Here is a 23461-nt window from a genome sequence, read left to right as displayed (position 1 = left end):
CGAGTTCGCCGGACACGCCCACGGCCACCACGGCGGCGATGGAGGGCGCCGTGCTCTGCGCCGCCAACCACGCGCCGCTCACCCCCATCACCTTCCTCGACCGGGCCGCCCTCGTCTACCCCGACCGCCCCGCCATCGTCGCCTCCTCCTCTGGACTCACGCGCACCTAGTAGGAGAAGCGGGACCGCTGCCTCCGCCTCGCCGCCTCCCTCGCCGCTCTCGATGTCCACCGCCACCACGTGGTAAGATTGACCTTCGCGGTGGCGCCACCAATCGCTACAATAATTGGATTTTTCTCCCGAATCTCCCCCTTCTTCAATTTTTCATGCTTAAAAAAACCAAATCGCTTAGAATTTACTTGTTGAATCTTCTAATTTGGTTCCAAATTAGCAGCTGAGTGATTCGCATTTTCAGAAGAAATCGTTGCCTTGTTGGTTGTCTCTGTGTGCAAGTCGCGGTGTTCACGCAGAATATTCCGGTGATGTGTGAGCTCCACTTCGGCATCCCGATGGCCGGCGCCGTCAACTGCATGCTCAACTCCCGCCTCGACGCTTCCCGATGCTCTCCGCCGCCGGCAGCACCGCCTGCTCCCGCCCTCGCGCAGCCGCCGCCGTGCTGGTGAGAAGAGAGAGAGAGAGAGAGACATTGGGATAGAGTAGAGAGATAGAAAGGGATGGAGAACTGACAGGTTTGGCCCACTGATTTTTTTTTTTAAAAAAATGCTGACTGGACTGCCACGTGGACCCAAAACCACCCCGGATTGAGTCAGGGGGGTTATTTGTCCGGTTTCAATAGTTGAGGGTGTAGAATGTCTGGTTTCGAGATCGAGGGTGTAATTCGGTCGACCTCAATAGTTCGGGGGGGGGAGTCATTCGTACTTTTTCCATAAAAAAATATCAATTGAATTTATAGTGTACTCTTTTTTATTGTACAATCTACACCGAGACCTAGAATTGTTGGATTATTTTCATAAGGCCACGTGCTCCTCCCCACATACGCCTCGTCGAGTTGTCATCTTGTATTCCTATCAAATGTATTGCATCAACTGCCGCCACCGCTCGATATCCAGCTAGCTGCCTAGCTGTGCTCTACCAATTTACTTAGCACCAACCCCATCTCACCATAAATGCTAACCTATGTCCCCTATCGAGCAGAGCCGCAACGGGCCAGCACATGACCCATCTGTCACCGCCATGATTCCATCAACATCTAGCTGTTGATGGCCCCTCTGTGACATATACTATGGATGCTACACGGTGCCCCTCTATGTGCCTGGCCATCACTCCTGACCGTTAGCTCTACCACCCCTCTGTTTTCTGTTAGCATCTTCACCCCTAATATTTTCGTGTCTTGGTCCATATCCTCCATAAACGGAACATCACAAATTTTTATTATTCGCAATTTAAAAAATAAGTAGAGAAAACATGGGAATGCATAGCTACCTTTTGAGAGGTCTGCATGTCCTGCACCAGTGAAACAATCGGAACTACCAAGTTTGCACCTATTTATAGGAATTGTATTAGAGTTGCTCGACGAAAAAGCCGGCCAACGATCTCTATGCCGCACCGTGCATCCATGCCTGGTTTTCTTTGCCCCCTGCCACCATAAATACACACCCAGCTGCAATATGGATCACCAAACACCTCGATCCATCCCTCTACCCTTCAAGAAACAAGAAAGACAACACCAACAAACTAGCTAGCTCACCAATGGCCTCGTTGTCCTCCTTCCGGCTCGCCGTGGCAGTGGCGGCATTGTTGGTCGTCGGCTCATGCGCCACTGAGGTCACCTTCAAGGTCGGTGAGGGCTCTAGCGGAAAAAGTCTAGAGCTCGTCACCAACGTCGCCATCTCTGAGGTGGAGATCAAGGAGAAGGGCGGCAAGGACTGGGTGGCGCTCAAGGAGTCGTCGACTAACACCTGGTCGCTCAAGAGTGAGGCGGCGCTCAAGGGCCCCTTTTCCGTCCGCTTCCTTGTCAAGAACGGCGGCTACCGTGTCGTCGACGACGTCATCCCCGAAAGCTTTACGGCCGGCTCTGAATACAAGAGTGGTATCAACGTCTAATTAATAGACATGCGTACTCTTGCATTGAGTTGCATGATAATTATTAACCTCTAAATAATTTTGTCTTGTAAGAGATCACGCTACGCGTGAGCAAGCAAACAATTAATTTCTTGTGGTTATTTTGTGGTAATAAGCCAGTGGTAAAATAAGGCATACATATGTCCTTCCAAAACATTGTTGTGGAGCTATATGTGAACACAATTTCGAATATATGTTGTTTATAGAGGATGTATGGAAAAATATTATATTTGGTCAGCTTTCGTTAAGACGATTCTGTGTATTTGATTTCTCAAAGTTTTAGTACATATGTATGTCCAAATCAATGCAGCCCATTTCTCCTTTTTAGCTTGTCAAAAATGTTGTTTACAGTTTTTTTTTAAAAAAAAAAATTTGTGGAAAGAAATTGTTGAATCGATCACTCCGTGACATGAAACTACAAGCATAAAGAATCAGCACATCGTTTAGCTTATTCAGATGCTAGAACAAAATGTAAGTCGCATTAATAATATCTCCAACATGAATAAGTGGTAATGGATAGAATGGAAGCGAAGCCAGCTTTGAGAGGTGCTAAGTTAAGCTTCATATCATATGAGGTCACCTTCAAGGTCGGTGAGGCCTCTAGCGGAAAAAGTCTGGAGCTCGTCACCAACGTCGCCATCTCTAAGGTGGAGATCAAGGAGAAGGGCAGCAAGGACTGGGTGACGCTCAAGGAGTCGTCAACTAACACATGGACAATCAAAAGTGAGGCGCCGCTCAAAGGACCCTTCTCCATCCGCTTCCTTGCCAAGAATGGTGGCTACCGTGTTGTTGACGACGTCATCCCCGAAAGCTTTACGGCCGGCTCTAAATATAAGAGTGGCATCAACATCTAAGTGATAGACATGTGTGTTTTTATTTTGAAATAATTCTTAACCTCTCTATAATTCTTTTTTATTTCAAAAGAGAGATCAAGTCTGCATTCGGGGAAGCCAATAATTAATTTTCTATGGTTATTTTGTGAAATATGCCATCAACAAAATAAAGCATTCCGTATGCCATGTCTGCATGTTGCTGCAGAGGTATATATCCAGACGATTTTGAGTATATTACGTATATAATATTTGTGGGAAAAAGTATAGTTGGTGAAACTTCATCGAGATAGTTTCTTACATTTTATTTTTCTAAAGTTTGAGTACATATGTATATGTATTTCCATATCAATGAAGCTCGTTTATCTTCTTTAGTATGACAGTATGACAAAAATGCTACAAAAGTCGCATTTACAATAGTGATTGTTTTGTGACCACAAATTGTTCAACTATGACACCTACAGATACTATAAGCATGATGCATTGGTACATATTTTAGCTTACTCAGAAGGCAGAGTGCCCACAAATCATGTTCATCCCATCTCCAGCACCGAATGTGTGGCCATGGATAAAATGGAAATGAATCCAACTTCGAGAAGATTAATCTATGCTTCACGTCGTACAATTGGCCAACAATTAAAGTTTTATCTAATATCAGTTATCCGTGTGTTGCTTCGGATAATAGAAATATATTTAATATTATCTGAAAAATTAAAATTTGCTTTCTATTAAATGTGTTAATAATATGTTTGGTAAAGGGAATATTGATCCTAATTTAATTTTATACTCCCTCCGTATTTTAATGTATGACGCCGTTGACTTTTTAATAAACGTTTGACCTTTCGTCTTATTCAAAAAATTTATGTAATTATTATTTATTTTATTGTGACTTGATTTATCATCAAATGTTCTTTAAGTATGACATAAGTATTTTTATATTTGCATAAAAAATTTGAATAAGACGAATGGTCAAACGTTGGTTAAAAGTCAACGGCGTCATACATTAAAATATGGAGGGAGTACATAGCTATCCATTTTATACATAGTCTGGAGCTCGTCACTAACGTCGCCATCTCTGAGGTGGAGATCAGGGAGAAGGGCGGCAAGGACTGGGTGGCGCTCAAGGAGTCGTCAACTAACACATGCACAATCAAAAGTGAGGCGCCGCTCAAAGGCCCCTTCTCCGTCCGCTTCCTTGTCAAGAATGGTGGCTACCGTGTCGTTGACAACGTCATCCCTGAAAGCTTTATGGCCGGCTCTAAATATAAGAGTGGCATCAACATCTAAGTGATAGACATGTGTGTTTTTTTTAAAAAATAATTCTTAACCTCTCTATAATTCTTTTTTTTTCAAAATAGAGATCAAGTCTGCATTCGGGGAAGCCAATAATTAATTTTCTATGGCTATTTTGTGAAATATGCCATCAACAAAAAAAAAATCCATATGCCATGTTCGCATGTTGCTGCAGAGGTATATATCCAGACGATTTTGAGTATATTACGTATATAATATTTGTGGGAAAAAGTATAGTTGGTGAACCTTCATCGAGATAGTTTCTTACATTTTATTTTCTAAAGTTTGAGTACATATGTATATGTATTTCCACATCAATGAAGCTTATTTATCTTCTTCAGTATGACAGTATGAAAAAAAATGCTATGAAAGTCGCATTTACACTAGTCATTGTTTTGTGACCACAAATTCGTTCATGCGTTGGTCCACATCCTCCCTAAATGGAAAATGAGGAAATGATTAGTTTTCAATATTTGTAAGTTAAAAAATAAGTAGAAAAAAGATGGGATTGCATAGCTGCTATTTGAGAGGTTTGCATGCTCTACGCTAGCGAAACAACCGGGACTACCCAAATCACATCTATTTATAGCAATTGCATAAGAATTCCTCAACGAAAAAGCCGGCCAACGATCTACATTTGCAATGTGCGTCCATGCCTGGTTTTCTAACCCCAGGCGATATAAATAGATGTCGTCCACATCCTCCATAAACAAAACATGATGAGGTGATTAATTTTTATTATATAAGTTAAAAACAGTAGAGAAGATATGTGAATGCATTGCTACTTTTTATGAGGTCTGCTTGTCCTGCGCCAGCGAAACAACCGGGACTACCAAGTTTGCATCTATTTATAGGAATTGTATTAGATTTGCTCGATGAAAAAGTCGGCCAACGATCTCTTTGCAGCACCATGCGTCCATGCCTGTTTTTCTTTGCCCCCCGCCACCATAAATACGCACCCAGCTGCAACATGGATCACCAAACATATCGATCCTTCCCTCTACCCTTCAAGAAACAAGAAAGACAACACCAACAAACAATCTATCTTGCTAATGGCCTCGTTGTCCTCCTTCCGGCTCATGCGCCACTGAGCTTGCCTTCAAGGTCGGTGAGGGCTCTAGCGACACTAGTCTAGAGCTCGTCACCAATGTCACCATCTCTGAGGTGGAGGTCAAGGAGAAGGGTGGCAAGTACTGGGTGGGGCTCAAGGAGTCGTCGACTAACACCTGGACGCTGAAAAGTGAGGCGCTGCTCAAGGGCTCCTTCTCCGTCCGCTTCCTTGTCAAGAACGGCAGCTACCATGTCATCGACAACGTCATCCCTGAAAGCTTTACAGCTGGCACTGAATACAAGAATGGCATCAACCTCTAATTAATAGACATACGTGCTCTTGTGTTGGGTCGCATGGGAATTATTAACCTCTAAATAATTATGTTTTAGAAGATATCATGCCGTGTGTGAGTGAGCAAGCAATTAATTTCCCATGATTATTTTGTGGTAATAGGCCAGTGGCAAAATAAGGCATAAATGTGTTCTTCCAAAATATTGTTGTGGGGCTATATATAAGCATGATTTTGAATATATATATTGTTTATAGAGGATGCATTGAAAAATTATACTCCCTCCCTCCCAAATTGATCATCATATAATGGAATTCAAAATTTCTCAAATTAATCATCATATACCTGCATGTACACAGATTTCATCAGAATACAATTACTGCAGCATGGCAGAATATGTGCATGCTAAGGTGTAATTGGCATGGTGTTTTAATCGATGCATGCATTGTGGGAGAATGTGTGCTTGATGTCTTGATTGATGTGATTTAAATTATCCTTGGTCTTGGTGCATAAGCATATATGATGATCAATTTGGGAAGGAGGGAGTATTTGGTCAGTTTTCATTGAGATGATTGTTGGTGTTTGATTTTCCAAAGTTTTATAGTATGTCCAATTCGATGTAGTCCGTTTCTCATTTTTAGCTTGTTAAAAATGTTGTAAAAGTCAAATTTACACTTGGTTTTTCTTTTTCATGAAAAAAAATTGTTGAATCGACCATATTGTGATCTAAAATTATAAGCATAAAGCATCGATGCATCATTTAGCTTACTCAGATGCGAGAACAAATTGTAAGTCACATTAATCCCATCTCAGGTATTAATGAGTGGTAATGGATAGATATTAATGAGTGGTAATGGATAGAGTGCAAGTGAAACCTGCATTTGGAGGAGCTAAGTTAAGTATCATATCATATAGTTGGCTAAGGCCCTGAGCTATAGTCAACAACAAAGTTTATAAAATACTAAGAGAATACCAATCTATTGCAAAGGATCTAAAATAAATACACCATTAGTTCCAACTTTAAATAGAAAAAATATTTACACTACCAATGTGTTGCAAAGGATCTGGAAAATATACAGTTTATTCCAAACTTTAAATGTAAAGAACTAATAAATCTTTAAGGCCAAAAAAATGTAGTGGTGATTTATGGTTCCTCATCCATCGTATGCCTAGCCTCACTTCCACGCCCTCTTAAGTGGTTCCCGCACACATGATGTCCCTTCCCCTTGCACGATTGGAGGCATGCCCTCTAATGCCCACCACCCCGTCAAAATCCATCCACCATCCTTCCCCGGTGCTTGCCCATGTACCTCCTCTCACATGTAGCTCTCATGCTGCATGGATGTAACAATGTGTGCACCCGCCAATTAAAAATCAATTGAATTTAAAGTGTACTCTTGTTTGAAGTACAATCTACACTAACATCTGGAATTGCAAGATTATTTTCCCCAGGGCCATGCGCTCCTCCCCACCTATGCCTTGTCGAGTTGTCATCTTGTATTCATGTCAAATGTATTGCAATGACTGCCACCACCACTCGATATCCAACTAGGTGTGCTCTACCATATTAATTAGCACCATCCCCATCTCGCCATAGACGCTAACCTATGTCCCTTCTCACAGAGCCACAATGGGCTAGCACTTGAGCCCCTCCATCGCTGCCAAGGTACCATCAACATCGAGCTGCTGATGGCCCCTATGCCACATCTACTATGCATGCCACACCGTTGCCCCTCTGTGCCTGGCCATCAATCCTAACCGTTAGCTCTACCACCCCTTTGTTTTCCACTAGCATCTTCGCCCCTTATTTGTTCATGCGTTGCTCCACATCCTCCATAAACGGCATGATGAGGTAATTCATTTTTATTGTATAACTTAAAAAATAAGTAGAGAAGATATGGGAATGCGTAGCTACTTTTTGAGAGGTCCGCTTGTCCTGCACCAGCGAAACAACCGGGACTACCAGGTTTGCATCTATTTATAGGAATTGCATTAGAGTTGCTCAACGAAAGAGCCAGCCAACGATCTCTATGCTGCACCATGCGTCCCTGCCTAGTTTTCTTTGCCCCCTGCCACCATAAATACGCACCCAGCTGCAACATGGATCACCAAACACATCGATCCATTCCTTTCAAGAAACAAGAAAGACAACACCAACAAACTAGCTAGCTCGCCAATGGCCTCGTTGTACTCCTTCCGGCTCGCCGTGGCAGTGGCGGCATTGTTGGTCGTTGGCTCATGCGCCACTGAGGTCGCCTTCAAGGTCGGTGAGGGCTCTAGCGGAAAAAGTCTAGAGCTCGTCACCAACGTCGCCATCTCTGAGGTGGAGATCAAGGAGAAGGGCGGCAAGGACTGGGTGGCGCTCAAGGAGTCGTCGACTAACACCTGGTCGCTCAAGAGTGAGGCGGCACTCAAGGGCCCCTTCTCCGTCCGCTTCCTTGTCAAGAACGGCGGCTACCGTGTCGTCGATGACGTCATCCCCGAAAGCTTTACGGCTGGCTCTGAATATAAGAGTGGCATCAACATCTAAGTGATAGACATGTGTGCTTTTTTTTTTGAAATAATTCTTAACCTCTCTATAATCCTTTTTTTTTCAAAAGAGAGATCAAGTCTGCATTCGGGGAAGCCAAAAATTAAGTTTCTATGGTTATTTTGTGAAATATGCCATCAACAAAATAAAGCATTCCATATGCCATGTCCGCATGTTGCTGCAGAGGTATATATCCAGACGATTTTGAGTATATTACTGTAACATGCTGAAAATTAGATATTTTCTAATTATGTATCATGCCGGTTCTTATGTTCTTAATAACCTTCTAAATCTAGGAAATTATGATTAGAGGGACCTTCTAGAACTAACTTGCATAAAACCCCTCTTTGATATTTAACTTCTTTTGTGTTTTTCATTTAAAAATATATTTGGTTAAATTGAGGTATTTCTTGATTTGGTTTTAAATTAAAACCTTCTTTCGACAAAATTTCCTCTTATTCAAATTTAGTTTAAAAACCCTTTTCATTTGTATAAATTATGGTCCAAGAAAACCCTCCAAACCAACTCTTTGTAATTCCAATTTTAATTGGAATTAATTGTCGACCCATCCTTTGATTCCAAACCTATCCTTAGTTCCCTTTCCAAATCTCAAATATCCAAATTCCTCCTTTTGATCTAACCGCCAATTTAGTTCCTACGGCTTGATCCCTTCTCGGCACAAGAATGGTATTATTACAAATATTATGAATAATTGCTCTTGTGCTAAGAAAATATATTTTATCCTTCTCTTCCACACATCCAAATTCCTATTAGCCTCAAATACTTCTCTAAAATCCATGCCATATATTTTGGGGCTAAAATCCTATTTATTTTCCTCTTTGTTTGCTTGCCTCATTCCCAAAAATATTTTGAGGAATTATATTGTTAATTTCTCTCCCATTTGAGTGCATCAATTCCACCATACCCCACTTCTAAAAATATTGCACTCAAATAAATAGAAGATCTTTATTTCGAAATTTATCTCCACATATAAACTCCCTCCAAATATAATTCCATCTATACACAAAATCAATTCTACTCAATTTGGGCCGAAGTTCCTTCACCTAAGCCCAAGTCTGAAAGTCTAATTTCCCTCCCTTATTCCTTTCCTCACTGTGGGCGCCGCCGCCGCCCAGCTGCTCCCGGAGCCGCCGTCGTCGCCTTGCTGACCACGCCAAGCCGACGCCGTGCCGTCCTCTACCTCCTCCGCCGCCCAAACGCAGCAGAGCCGCCGCGTGGACGCGCCGCCGACGCCGACCAATCACAGAGAAGAGCCGGCGCCGTTTTCTTCTCCTCCACTCCACCAGCGCCGTGCTTCCCTTGTTTTTCTCCTCTCTGAACCGCCATTGACCACCTCCTTTCGCCGCCTATAAATAGCCGGCGAAGCCCCTTCTTTTCCCCCAGATCCGAGCCTCGAGCTCCATCCTTCTCTCTCGTCCCCAATGCCGGCCACCGGCCGATCTCCCTCGTCGGACTATTTCCGACCAAGCCCTCGCGCCATCGGCTTCGCCTCGATGGGGCAAACCCATTCCCTAACCTTCCCCTTCCTTTCCCCTTCCAAGATTAGCCACCACCGTTACTTCCCAAACCGGCCGGGGCAAGCTTTTGGCCATCGCCGTTCCGGTCTCCTCTCTCATTCCCCCTGCCGGACACCACCCTCCCCAGATGCGCGTCGTTCGGGAACACATTCCGCCACCGATGTCGCCGCCTCCCAACCACCAGAGCCCTGGTGCCCCTCCTCCCCCTCCTCTCGTTTGCTCGGCTGGAAGAGAGGAGGAAGACGACGGGAGGAAGAAGAAGGAAAGGAAAAAGAAAAAGAAAGGCTGACAGGTGGGCCCATGAACAGTGCACTTTCATCTTTTCTAGATTTAATTCAAAACCTAATCTTTAGAAACCCATATCTCCTAAACCATAGATCCAATTCCGATGAAACTTAGACCTAAATTCATCTAAATTCAAAATCTACCTTTTGGTACCAAATTTACTATTCTAATATTTTATTTGAATTTTCTTAATTTATTCAAATACTATTTGAATAAATATTTGATTTAAACCTATATTTGCTTTTCAAATATTTTATTTTATCCCAATTACCCTTTTAGCCACTAAAAAGCCGCCGGTTGGAACTTTGCGCCTTCCATGGGGACGTTCACGGTTTTCTATCCCCGACGTCGAACCGTTGGTTGTAAAGCCCGGCATAAACCAAACCCAAGGTCGAAGTGCTGCTCCTGGCACCCCACGCCTCGATGCGTATAGCGGTCGGAGCTTCACTATTCCATCGACCTCCACAGCACGCCGCACAGTTAGCTCTCGGGCTCTGTGTAATCCTAGCCGCTCCGTCGCCACTCACGGTTATCGGAGTAACACTTCCACCCCACTAAACCTGCACCCACCTACTATTCTTCTAGCCGATATGATGTCTATCGACACCTGCTAGAAATGATACCAAATCTAGTCGCTATACTGTCCAACTCTAGCGACAACTAGCAAACACCCAAAACCCTAGCCGATATTTATCCTACCTCAATATCGGCTTAAACAACTAAACCCTAGCTAACACCTTGCTAGTTAAAACCCAACCGTCATCCAAATACCCCACCTACCAATATCGCCTATCCACTATACGCAGCCACCTACTCTCCTAGAACCTATACAGAGCCTAGCCAATATGCTTCCCTATTCCGTAGTCGGCTTAAATATAACCAAACCCTAGGTATTATACTACCTAAACCTACCACCAGCTAATACTAGCCATATACCAGTTGAACCAGTTCAATTACCCAATATACATCCCATCCTTTCAGCAATCAAGCCACACATAAAATACAAGTGACCCTGATTGCTTAATCCCCTCTAGCCTCCAAGCCTTTAGAACTTACACATGAAATACTAGCCCAATAATCCTAATAACCTATAAAAGAGATAGGCTATACCCTAAACCCTATCCCTCTTAACCGTTTATCGCTTTCTTGCTATTTTATGGCTTTTATTGAATTTAGTTCTTCCTCTTCTTCAAGTAGAGTCTATTGTATTTTGGATGACAACCTGTGGTATTTCGAGGATCGGATAATCAGGTTGTCTATCTCGGATTTATTTGCGTTGGAGCAAGGCAAGTTATTATTCCTCCCCTTGAGCATAATTACCCTATATTCTATATCTCTATTCTATGCATTAGCCATTCATGATTTTGAATGCATAACCTGAACATATAGCAAACCAGTTATATGCTAGATTTTGCTTAGCCATGCCTAGTTAGATTGCATAAAATATAATGAACTTAGATTGGAATAGTGTGGTAGAAATGGTTGATTTCCGGGTGGCTAGTACTGTTCCAACCGACATAAGACTGCCAAGTACATGTGAAGAACATACGAGTACGACCGCAATTCTCGTATGGGCATAGACCTAGCTGATTAAGTTATCTAGAAAAGGTGGTACCTCTGTATAGTGGTTCTTCTTAAGTCCTCGCGCAGGAGGCAAATTTATGCCGCGAAGGGCAATTGTGATATTTACCGAGGCGCAGGTAAATATGAGATTTATTGACGTCAACTTGTTTGTGAACCCTGATTGTGATGACATGGTGTCATACAATCAGTTCTCTCTAAAGACCTCGGGAACGCCAAAACTCCTCTCGCTGCTGATAACGTTACGTTCAGAGCGCATGGGAACTAGAGTTCATGGAACAGGTACCACTAATGTTAGTAACTGAAAAGCTTTGCCATGACAAAGCTAATGTGTTTGGCACGTCATGGATTGCGGGTAAAGCGTACATTTACTGCAGTAAAATATAAATGAATATATTCGAATAGCCGTGCTCACGGATTTGAGCATTGGGACTCATATGGTATTTGGTTAGAAACCTAATTCCAAACTTTATTAAATACTGTTGCATTAAAATCATTACAGGCTTTCTACTTTTTCTGCAAGTAATCATAGCCCTACTCAAATACCACTATTTCATACATTCATATTGAATTTAATAGCTTGCTGAGTACGTTGTACTCACCCTTGCTTCAACCCCTCTTTTTCAGAGTCATTTTGGAATTCTTATCGAAGCCGGGAGTTCAGTTATATAAGTTAGTCTCATTCTAACTTAGTTCTCAAGTATAGATTAGATAGATGGTTTACGTCTATAGTAAAACACTAGAGTTGAGTCATTCTATAGCTTCTGCTATAATAGTTAGCCACAATCTTGTAAATACCCTATTATTTTATGTAAGAGAATCCCCATGGAAGCCTTGCTCAAATGTATGCAATGAAGATCCAGATTGTTGAACCTGTATCAATTTACTGATCCAGGGCTTGATACAGTTAAACATGTCGGTTTCCGAATCATTAGTTTTGGGACCCGACAATTACGTATATAATATTTGTGGGAAAAAGTATAGTTGGTGAACCTTCATCGAGATAGTTTCTTACATTTTAGTTGATTAGTTTCTTACGTTTTTTCTAAAGTTTGAGTACATTTGTATATGTATTTCCATATCAATGAAGCTCATTTATCTTCTTCAGTTTGACAGTAAGAAAAAAATGCTACGAAAGTCGCATTTACACTAGTCATTGTTTTGTGACCACAAATTCGTCCATGCGTTGGTCCACATCCTCCATAAATGGAAAATGAGGAAATGATTAGTCTTCAATATTTGTAAGTTAAAAAAATAAGTAGAAAAAAGATGGGACTGCATAGCTGCTATTTGAGAGATCTGCATGCTCTACGCGAGCGAAACAACTGGGACTACCCAAACCACATCTATTTATAGCAATTGCATAAGAATTCCTCAACGAGAAAGTTGGCCAACGATCTCCATTTTGCACTGTGCATCCATGCCTGTTTTCTAACCCCAGGCGATATAAATAGATGTCATCCACATCCTCCATAAACGAAACATGATGATGTGATTAATTTTTATTATATAAGTTAACAAAAAAAGTAAAGAAGATATGTGAATGCATTGCTACTTTTTAAGAGGTCTGCTTGTCATGCGCCAGCGAAATAACTAGGACTACCAAGTTTGCATCTATTTATAGGAATTGTATTAGTAAATACGCAATTGGTTCCAAACTTTAAATAGAAGAAAAAGCTTTACACTACCAGCGTGTTAGAAGGAACTAGAATATATATATACATATATATATATATATATATATATATATATATATATATATATATATATATATATATATATATATATATATATATATATATATATATATATATATATATATATATATATATATATATATATATATATATATATATATATATATATATATATACATATACATATATACATATATACATACATATACATACATATATACATATATACATACATATACATACATATATATATATATATACATATATACATACATATACATATATATATATACATATATACATACATACATACATATATATATACACACACACACACACACACACACACACACACACATATATATATATATATATATATATATATATATATATATATATATATATATATATATATATGTATATATATATATATATATATATATATATATATATATATATATATATATATATATATATATATATATATATATATATATATATATATATATATATATACCATTAGTTCCAAACTATATATGTAAAGAACTAATAAATTCTTAAGGCCTAAAAACATGTAGTGGTGGTTTATGGTCCCTCGTCAATCGTAAGCCCATCCTCACTCCCACGCCCTCTCGAGCGAGTTCTACACGCATGATGTCCCTTCCGCTGCATGAATGGAAGCACGCCCCCGACCCCCACCACCCGATCAAAATCAATCAACCATCATTCCGCGGCGCTTGCCTATGGACCTCCTTTCACGTCTAGCTCTCAACTTGCATGGATGTAACAGCATGTGCACTTGCCAATAAAAAAAATATCAATTAAATTTATAGTGTACTCTTTTTTATTGTACAATCTACACCAAGACCTAGAATTGTTGGATTATTTTCATAAGGCCACGTGTTCCTCCCCACATACGCCTCGTCGAGTTGTCATCTTGTATTCCTATCAAATGTATTGCATCAACTGCCGCCACCGCTCGATATCCAGCTAGCTGCCTAGGTGTGCTCTACCAATTTACTTAGCACCAGCCCCATCTCACCATAAATGCTAACCTATGTCCCCTATCGAGCAGAGCCGCAACGGGCCAGCACATGACCCATCTGTCACCGCCATGATTCCATCAACATCTAGCTGTTGATGGCCTCTCTGTGACATATACTATGGATGCTACACGGTGCCCCTCTATGTGCCTGGCCATCACTCCCGACCGTTAGCTCTACCACCCCTCTGTTTTCCGTTAGCATCTTCACCCCTAATATTTTCGTGTCTTGGTCCATATCCTCCATAAACGAAACATCACAAATTTTTATTATTCGCAATTTAAAAAATAAGTAGAGAAAACATGGGAATGCATAGCTACCTTTTGAGAGGTCTGCATGTCCTGCACCAGTGAAACAATCGGAACTACCAAGTTTGCACCTATTTATAGGAATTGTATTAGAGTTGCTCGACGAAAAAGCCGGCCAACGATCTCTATGCCGCACCGTGCATCCATGCCTGGTTTTCTTTGCCCCCTGCCACCATAAATACACACCCAGCTGCAATATGGATCACCAAACACCTCGATCCATCCCTCTACCCTTCAAGAAACAAGAAAGACAACACCAACAAACTAGCTAGCTCACCAATGGCCTCGTTGTCCTCCTTCCGGCTCGCCGTGGCAGTGGCGGCATTGTTGGTCGTCGGCTCATGCGCCACTGAGGTCACCTTCAAGGTCGGTGAGGGCTCTAGCGGAAAAAGTCTAGAGCTCGTCACCAACGTCGCCATCTCTGAGGTGGAGATCAAGGAGAAGGGCGGCAAGGACTGGGTGGCGCTCAAGGAGTCGTCGACTAACACCTGGTCGCTCAAGAGTGAGGCGGCGCTCAAGGGCCCCTTCTCCGTCCGCTTCCTTGTCAAGAACGGTGGCTACCGTGTCGTCGACGACGTCATCCCCGAAAGCTTTACGGCCGGCTCTGAATACAAGAGTGGTATCAACGTCTAATTAATAGACATGCGTACTCTTGCATTGGGTTGCATGATAATTATTAACCTCTAAATAATTTTGTCTTGAAAAAGATCACGCTACGCGTGAGCAAGCAAACAATTAATTTCTTGTGGTTATTTTGTGGTAATAAGCCAGTGGTAAAATAAGGCATACATGTGTCCTTCCAAAACATTGTTGTGGAGCTATATGTGAACACGATTTCGAATATATGGTTGTGTGTGTGTTTTTTTGAAATAATTCTTAACCTCTCTATGATTCCTTTTTTTTCAAAAGAGAGATCAAGTCTGCATTTGGGGAAGCCAATAATTAATTTTCTATGGTTATTTTGTGAAATATGTCATCAACAAAATAAAGCATTCCGTATGCCATGTCTGCATGTTGCTGCAGAGGTATATATCCAGACGATTTTGAGTATATTACGTATATAATATTTGTGGGAAAAAGTATAGTTGGTGAACCTTCATCTAGATAGTTTCTTACATTTTATTTTTCTAAAGTTTGAGTACATATGTATATGTATTTCCATATCAATGAAGCTCGTTTATCTTCTTTCGTATGACAGTATGAAAAAAATGCTACTAAAGTCGCATTTACACTAGTGATTGTTTTGTGACCACAAATTGTTCAACTATGACACCTGCAGATACTATAAGCATGATGCATTGGTACATATTTTAGCTTACTCAGAAGGCAGAGTGCCCACAAATCATGTTCATCCCATCTCCAGCACCGAATGCGTGGCCATGGATAAAATGGAAATGAATCCAACTTCGAGAAGAGTAATCTATGATTCACGTCGTACAATTGGCCAACAATTAAAGCTTTATCAAATATCAGTTATCCGTGTGTTGCTTCGGATAATAGAAATATATTTAATAATATCTCAAATTTTGCAAAATTATAATGGCATGGTTCCAATTTTCCCTTCTATTAAATGTGTTAATAATATGTTTGCTAAAGGGAATATTGATCCTAATTTAATTTTATACATAGCTTTCCATTTAATGCTTGTTTTTCTAATAATAAGATGCTCAAAGGCTAATTTATATATTGGATGGGAATAGGTGGGGTGGCAGATTCACTGCCACCAGCACTATTTTTTCAAAGGAGTATAGACCATCATAATACCAGCGTGTTACAAAGGATCTCAAATAATTATATTTGATTATTGTGTGGTTTCATTGGCTAATCAGGTGCGAATTTGGTTTCTGGATAACTGGATTTGCTCCTCCTTTGGTTCCTGTCCGTTTCTTGATTTCCTCCGGCTTTGCATTGATTAATTCCACTGCTCTGGTACTGGTGAGCTGTAGAATTAGAGATTTTAGTACTTTTATTTGGTATGAACATTTTTTTCATGAAGTGTTTGAATCATTAAATCGTAACGAGCGTAACAGATAATCCCAGATTGCATCGTTGCCAATCATATATTGAGAACCGCAAAAGCTATCATAATCACACCATCCCGCTTGTTATTAGTGGTGAAAATGTCAGTGTCAATGGAAGGCGACAGTGACAACCATCATCAGTTCTTTATTTAAGTTTTACTCTTTTTTTCCCGTTACACGGAAGACGTATTTGTGGACACCATATTCACCTATCCGTGAAAACGTCCTCTAACACAAGCTCAAAAAGGCAGAGACAACGGACATCACTATAAGGCCCCCTTTGTTTATAGGCTTATAAGCCAACTTATAAGTCGAAAAGTCTAAGCCTAAACAAACAAGCAGCTTTTCCGTTTGGCTTTTTTAAAGCCATAAGCCACTCTAACACTATTAAGCCAAAAGTTAGATTGGAGAAGCTTTTTTGGCTTATATGAGGTAGATGTATGACTCAACCACTAAACTTAAGACATTAAATCCACCGGCTTAAACAAAGAGGGCCTAAACTTGTTGAAAGCACAACGGTGTGTTCTTGATATACTCATTCACGTGCTTTCCTTTGTTTCTTAACTTCCTTTTATCCAATTTTAGGTCATCTAATTTCAAAATATGAGGTCTATTATGTTACTGAAATTGAATGGTACCACACTACCACTCACTGGTAGTCATCTTAAACCAAAAAACAAAGAAGCCTATTAAGGATGCTGTTGGTTAAACGTGTCATGGAGAGTTGATTAGTTAAGATAGGTTCTGTCAGTTTGCTTATTTATTTGTGTCGGGGATGAGTATTATATTGGCTTAGGTGGTTTCTTGGTAATTACCGGCGTCATTTACCATCTTAATTAACTGTTGAATTGGTCACATTTGGGAGCCATGTGGCCGTGAGGTGTGGAGAAGATGCGAACCAGAGAGAATCATCTATTGTACTATATGGGTATCATGTGCGTTGCTACGGAAGAATTGTGTGATAATATAGTAGATATGAGTTCTAAAATTTTCTTTCTTACGTATTATACGATTTTTTTTCATGTGTTTATATATTTTTTACGTTTATTAGTTATCCAAATGTTATAAATGATTGGGTTGTATGGTGTGCCTTTTGAGAGGAAGAGATGTAATTTACACCTTTGATGAATCATCCAAAGGTTAAAAATAATTGAGATTATGTAGCTTTACGAGAGAAGAGAGAATGAACTTTATAGATACATAGCGTATGTGCGTTGCTTGGAAATCTGAGGATTCCCAAACTTCTGATCGTGAACCCTGCTGGTGCACGGATCGAGTAGTTAATTAAGGTTCAAGAATCACTTATTGCTTGTTTGTATCTGTCATAAACTGTCAACAACCCACAACTCACACCCAAATTACAGAGAGAATTGCAACGACGAGAGAATTAGAGCAAAAGGAATTATGGCAACTCAATATAGTAGTCTTCTCCGATTCCAACAGGAATGGAGCCGCCGCCGCCTACGCCACCGTGGTCGCCATTCAAGTTGCCCTCGAGCTCGCTATATATATATATATATATATATATATATATATATATATATATATATATATATATATATATATATATATATATATATATATATATATATATATATATATATATATATATATATCTCCTATCTCTCTCTTCTTTCCCCTTGTTCACGCTAGCCTATTACAATATGGACTTCTATTACATGGTCCAGTTAGGCCCACAGTACTTGGGGGTTTTGCTTAACAGGCCTTGTAGTACGACGCATATTGCCTCCCTTTGACTGCACAGCTCCAACTTGACGATCTTCAGCTTCGTCAGAGTTTTGCTCCCCAACTTTAGTCAATGGAACATCGTCAGGTACCGCCTGATCCTTGACAATCCCCTCCCCTTGGAATTTGGAAAGTCGCTGGAAAACGAGCACGGAGTTCCTCCAAATCCTCCTAGGTGGCATCCTCTGCTGCAGTACCAGACCAATGAATTAGCACCTGAGATACAGCTGAATTACCTTTATTGATCACCCTGGTATCAAGAATTTGGAGTGGCACTTGAAGGTCAGAAAGAGCTGAAGGCAAAGTAGACTGGATGTCTCCTTGAAAACCACAAGCTGCCTTAAGCTGGGACACATGGAACACTGGGTGAACATTACTAGTCTCAGGAAGCTGTAATTTGTAAGCTACTATACCAATCTTCTGCAGAACCTGGAAAGGCCCAAAATACTTGAAGGAAAGCTTGTGGTTAGCTCTAGTGGCTACAGAAGATTGCACATATGGTTGGAGCTTGAGATATACCCAATCACCTTCAGCAAACGACCTGAAACTCCTTTTCTTGTCTGCCATGTGTTTCATTTGTTGATTAGCTCTATTCAGATGTTGCTGCACTAAGGCTTGCATCAACTTTCTTTCCTTGAGCCATTCCTGCAGATCTGGGATTGCACATGCTTCCACAGAAATACCAAAGTGACGAGGAGCATGACCATATAAGACTTCAAACGGAGATGCCTTCACGGAAGAGTGGTAAGAGGTGTTGTACCAATACTCAGCTAAATGTAACCAAGTGGCCCATTTGGAGGGATTTGCATGGACAAAACAACACAAATAGATTTCAAGACATTGGTTAACCCTTTCAGTTTGACCATCTGACTATGGGTGATAAGATGTACTCAAATGCAATTGTGTACCAGAAGATGTAAACAGGTGGTTCCAGAGTTGACTAGTAAAAATCTTGTCCCTATCCGAGATAATCACCAAAGGAAGCCCATGCAGTTTGTAAATATGCAGCATAAAGAGTTTTGCAACTTCCAGAGCAGTGTAAGGATGTGCAAGAGGAATGAAATGGCCATATTTAGAGAACTTATCCACAATTACCAGGATGCAGTTAAAGGACTTAGACCTGGGCAAACCTTCTATAAAATCCATGGATATAACTTCCCATGATCCATCAGGAACAAGCAGGGGTTGGAGAAGTCCTGGGTATTTAGCTCTATCTGGCTTAGCTTGAATACAAATTTGACACTGCTGAACAAATTTCTTAGCTTGAGATTTCATTCCTGGCCAGGCAAATAATTTCTTGAGTCTGCTATATGTGACTGGGAAACCAGAGTGACCACCAAGTGGGCTGGCATGAAATTCAGTTAACAGTTTCCATTGTAGCTGAGCATTATTACCTATCCATATCCTCCCCTTGTATTTGATAACACCAGATTGCAGTTGGTAACCTGGTTTAGAGTCAGCTTGCAGAGCCAAAGCTGTCAGTAATTCGGTAGCGTGGGAATCTTGTTCATACCCCTTAACCACATCCAGTAACCAACTTGGAGTGCAGTTGGATATAATAGACAATTCTGCATCTCCTTGGAACTTCCTTGACAGTGCATCTGCTGCAGCATTGCTTGTCCCCTTTCTATAACAGATTATATAGTTGAGTCCCAAAAGCTTAGTAAAAGCTTTATGCTGCCAAGGGGTATGTAGCCTCTTGTCTGATAGGTGCATAAGGCTGTGATGATCAGTGAGAATTATGAACTCTCCCAATTGTAAGTAGGACCTCCAATGGTCAACAGCTAAAAGTATAGCCATACATTCCTTTTCATAGGTTGACAAACCTTTTGTTCTAGGACCAAGTGCCTTACTAACAAAAGCTATTGGATGTTTGTCTTGTGACAAAACTGCACCAATCCCTGAATCTGAAGCATTTGTTTCTACTGTAAATGGTTTGCTAAAGCCAGGTAGTGCTAGGACTGGTGCTGAAACTAGAGCTTGTTTGAGCTGTTGGAAGGCTAATTCTGTTTCCTGAGTCCATTTGTAAGGAACCCCTTTCCTCAGAAGATTTGTCAATGGTTTACTGATGATACCAAATCCTTGGACAAACTTCCTGTAGTAGCCAGCTAAGCCCAGGAATCCCCTCAACTTCTTTTGATTGGCTGGAGTAACCCAATTAACAACTTCCTGAATTTTAATTGGCTCAGTAGCAACCCCAGCAGCACTGATAATATGCCCTAGATAGGTAAGTTGTTGCTGAGCAAATGAACACTTGGAGAGTTTCACCTGCCATTGATACTTCTGTAACAGGGACAGTACTTGCTGTAGATGGTCCAGATGGGAAGACAGATCTGGACTGTATATGAGGATATCATCGAAGAATACTAAGGCAAATCTTCTCAATACTATTTTCAAAGTTTCATTTATTGCACTCTAGAAAGTGGTTGGTGCTCATGTCAATCCAAATGACCTAACCTTGTACTCATAATGACCAATGTGGGTCTGAAATGTTGTTTTGTATTCATCACCTTCCTTCATTCTTATCTGATGATATCCAGCCCTCAAATCCAGTTTTGAAAACCACTTAGCACCTGACAGCTCATCCAGCAATTCATCAATAACTGGCATTGGGTAAGAACTCTTAACTGTGATAGCATTAAGCTGTCTGTAGTCAATTACTAACCTCCAAGTTCCATCCTTCTTTCTAACCAATAATGCAGGTGAGGCAAAAGCACTTTGGCTGGGTTGTATGACCCCTGTGTGTAGCATTTCAGAGATCTGGGACTCTATCTCATCTTTAAGGGCTGGATTATACCTGTAAGGTCTAAGGTTGACAGGTTTTGCACTAGGTATTAGAGGAATACTGTGATCACAAATCCTCTTGGGAGGTAACCCTTTTGGTTCCTCAAAAACACTCTTGAATTGATCCAAAATTTTTCTGACAGAATCAGGAATTTCTGCAGATTCAGTCTGAAACATAGAATTCAACTGAATTAAGTACATTAAGGATCCATTCCTGGCCATGCCTAGACACTGATCAGTTGATATAGGAGGGCAAATAGTAGTCTGAGTTGTGATGCCTTGTAGGGTGATCAACTTTCCTTCCAACATAATCTCCAACCATTTGTTTACCCAGTCAACCTTCATGGGACTGAACTGCTCCAACCAGTCCATCCCTAAAATCACATCATAGCTTCCCAAGTTAAGTAACTTAAAATTACTTTTGAACACATGGCCTTGCATCCACCATTTGCACCCCCAGAATTTGTTGGTTACAGGTCATGGTACCCCCATCAGCTATCTTTACAATTACAGGTTGGCGCAAATTAGTAATGACAGAGAGAGTGCTGCCAATTTCTATATCAATGAAAGAGTAGGAACTCCCTGAGTCAACCAACATGAGTATCTCAGTGCCTTGTATCCATCCTCTCAAACGAATCGACTTGGAGGATTCAGTACCCCACAGAGCCTGTTGGGATATAGCCATCAAAGTACCTTCATCTTGCTCTTTGGTTCCTTCAGGACTAGTATCATTTTCAGAATAAGATTCAGACTGCAGAGCCTCTAACAATTCATGTACAACATGTAAATGTACTGTAGTGGCACATTTATGGTCCCTACCCCATCTCTCACCACAAACAAAGCACAACCCCTTAGATCTTCTGTAGGCCTTGAGTGAAGCCACTCTGTCCTCTTTAGGTTTGGTTGATTCAGTCACCTTACCACCATCAGAAGAACTACCAGGAAAAAATTTATGCCCTGGAGTGGCAGGAATGAAGCTAGAGAATCTTGGAACTTGTTTATAGACAGATGGTGAGTCGGCTCTTTTGCTAACAGTGGGTTTGCAACTATCCAGGATTTCTTCCTGAAGCAGAGCAATTGAACAGGCAGAGTCCAAATCCTGAGGCCTCTGTAACATGACTACCCCTCTGTTCTCATCCCTGAGTCCTTCAATGAACTTGGTAACAAAGTACACAGGTGTGAGGGCACTATCATAGGCCATAAGCTGATGCATGATCTTATCAAAATTTTCCACATATTCAGCAACAGTGCTACTCTGTTGAGCATGAAACCACTGCCTGATTAGTGCCTCCTGTCTGTCCCTAGTGAATCTAGAGCAGACTAATTCACATAAAGTGACCCAGGTAATGTCAACAATCTGAGATCTAATGGACTGGAGCCAAAAGGCAACATTACCAACAAAATTAAGAGTAGCCACCTTAACCCAATACATAGGATATATTCCATAGACATCAAAGTACTGCTTGCAATTACTTTTCCACATCTGGGGGTTAGATCCATCAAATTTTGGGCAGATCATTGGGGGGATACAAGCACTCAAATCATGATTGGTACCAGTGGATGCAGAAGTTGGTGATGGCAATTCAGACTCGGCCTTACCAGCAAAATGAACAGGGGTTTAAAGATTTGGATCACGCTTACTAGCAAGCCAAGATGCGTTGTTCCCGATCCCTTCCGTTGGTGGTTCAGATTTGAGCATGCTCCCTTCCATCAGCTCCACCTTCTGGCTCAAGCTTTGAACCGAAACGCTGAGTGTCTCCACCTTCTTTTCCACCACCGGCAGTCGGGCCTCCACCATCTTCTTCAGATCGGCGAAATCTGCTCGAGTCCTTTCCTTCGCCGCCACTCTCTTCCTCTCGTTCTCCTCGACCACCTTCAGAAGAAGATCTAACTTACTTTCCTGCGACATACTCGACTCCACGGAACAGTTTGGTACTAGAATCACTCGCTCGCTTCCCGAACTCGGCTAACCAGGAGAAGGCAAGTTGCCTTTTCGCAGAATCAGTTCCGAAGAACAGTTCCAATCCTACCCTGGGATTTTACAACCAAGCCAAGGAGATCTGCGGAGCGGAGTGGCTCTGATACTAAATTTTGTCAACAACCCACAACTCACACCCAAATTACAGAGAGAATTGCAACGATGAGAGAATTAGAGCAAGAGGAATTATGGCAACTCAATATAGTAGTCTTCTCCGATTCCAACAGGAATGGAGCCGCCGCCGCCTACGCCACCGTGGTTGCCATTCAAGTTTCCCTCGAGCTCGCTGATCTGATATATATATCCTATCTCTCTCTTCTTTCCCCTTGTTCACGCTAGCCTATTACAATATGGACTTCTATTACATGGCCCAGTTAGGCCCACAGTACTTGGGGTTTTGCTTAAC

The 23461-nt window shown here is 41.2% G+C and overlaps 4 protein-coding genes and 1 long non-coding RNA gene across 5 annotated transcripts; all 5 read left to right on the top strand.

Annotated features, from left to right (window-relative positions):
* The first annotated feature begins 967 nt into the window (after positions 1 to 967).
* On the top strand, positions 968 to 2318 carry LOC107275281 (pollen allergen Phl p 2). Its single transcript, XM_015787179.3, has one exon. The coding sequence runs from the start codon at positions 1710 to 1712 to the stop codon at positions 2061 to 2063; it is 354 nt and encodes a 117-aa protein (XP_015642665.1). The 5' UTR covers positions 968 to 1709; the 3' UTR covers positions 2064 to 2318.
* Positions 2319 to 2593: 275 nt separating this feature from the next.
* On the top strand, positions 2594 to 2935 carry LOC4341758 (pollen allergen Lol p 2-A). The gene has a single exon (XM_015786926.3). The coding sequence runs from the start codon at positions 2594 to 2596 to the stop codon at positions 2933 to 2935; it is 342 nt and encodes a 113-aa protein (XP_015642412.1).
* A 4632-nt stretch (positions 2936 to 7567) lies between these two features.
* On the top strand, positions 7568 to 8285 carry LOC4341756 (pollen allergen Lol p 2-A). The gene has a single exon (XM_015785801.3). The coding sequence runs from the start codon at positions 7721 to 7723 to the stop codon at positions 8072 to 8074; it is 354 nt and encodes a 117-aa protein (XP_015641287.1). The 5' UTR covers positions 7568 to 7720; the 3' UTR covers positions 8075 to 8285.
* A 2669-nt stretch (positions 8286 to 10954) lies between these two features.
* LOC136356863 (uncharacterized) lies at positions 10955 to 12585 on the top strand. The gene is made up of 2 exons (XR_010741889.1): positions 10955 to 11183; positions 12106 to 12585. It is a non-coding gene; the product is annotated as an uncharacterized lncRNA (long non-coding RNA).
* Positions 12586 to 14493: 1908 nt separating this feature from the next.
* On the top strand, positions 14494 to 15718 carry LOC4341755 (pollen allergen Phl p 2). Its single transcript, XM_015787114.3, has one exon. It carries the CDS (start codon positions 14806 to 14808, stop codon positions 15157 to 15159), a length of 354 nt encoding a protein of 117 aa, XP_015642600.1. The 5' UTR covers positions 14494 to 14805; the 3' UTR covers positions 15160 to 15718.
* Positions 15719 to 23461: the final 7743 nt, after the last annotated feature.

Source organism: Oryza sativa, chromosome 6, assembly GCF_034140825.1.
Source record: "Oryza sativa Japonica Group chromosome 6, ASM3414082v1".
In the NCBI taxonomy this organism is placed as follows: domain Eukaryota; kingdom Viridiplantae; phylum Streptophyta; class Magnoliopsida; order Poales; family Poaceae; genus Oryza; species Oryza sativa.
The sequence above is the reverse complement of the archived record's forward strand: the minus strand, read 5'-3'. Positions and strand labels throughout refer to the sequence as shown.

Excerpts from the sequence above, each read along its gene's own strand:
- LOC4341756 (XM_015785801.3), top strand. The coding sequence starts at position 7,721 with ATGGCCTCGTTGTACTCCTTCCGGCTCGCCGTGGCAGTGGCGGCATTG.
- LOC4341758 (XM_015786926.3), top strand. The coding sequence starts at position 2,594 with ATGGATAGAATGGAAGCGAAGCCAGCTTTGAGAGGTGCTAAGTTAAGC.
- LOC4341755 (XM_015787114.3), top strand. The coding sequence starts at position 14,806 with ATGGCCTCGTTGTCCTCCTTCCGGCTCGCCGTGGCAGTGGCGGCATTG.
- LOC107275281 (XM_015787179.3), top strand. The coding sequence starts at position 1,710 with ATGGCCTCGTTGTCCTCCTTCCGGCTCGCCGTGGCAGTGGCGGCATTG.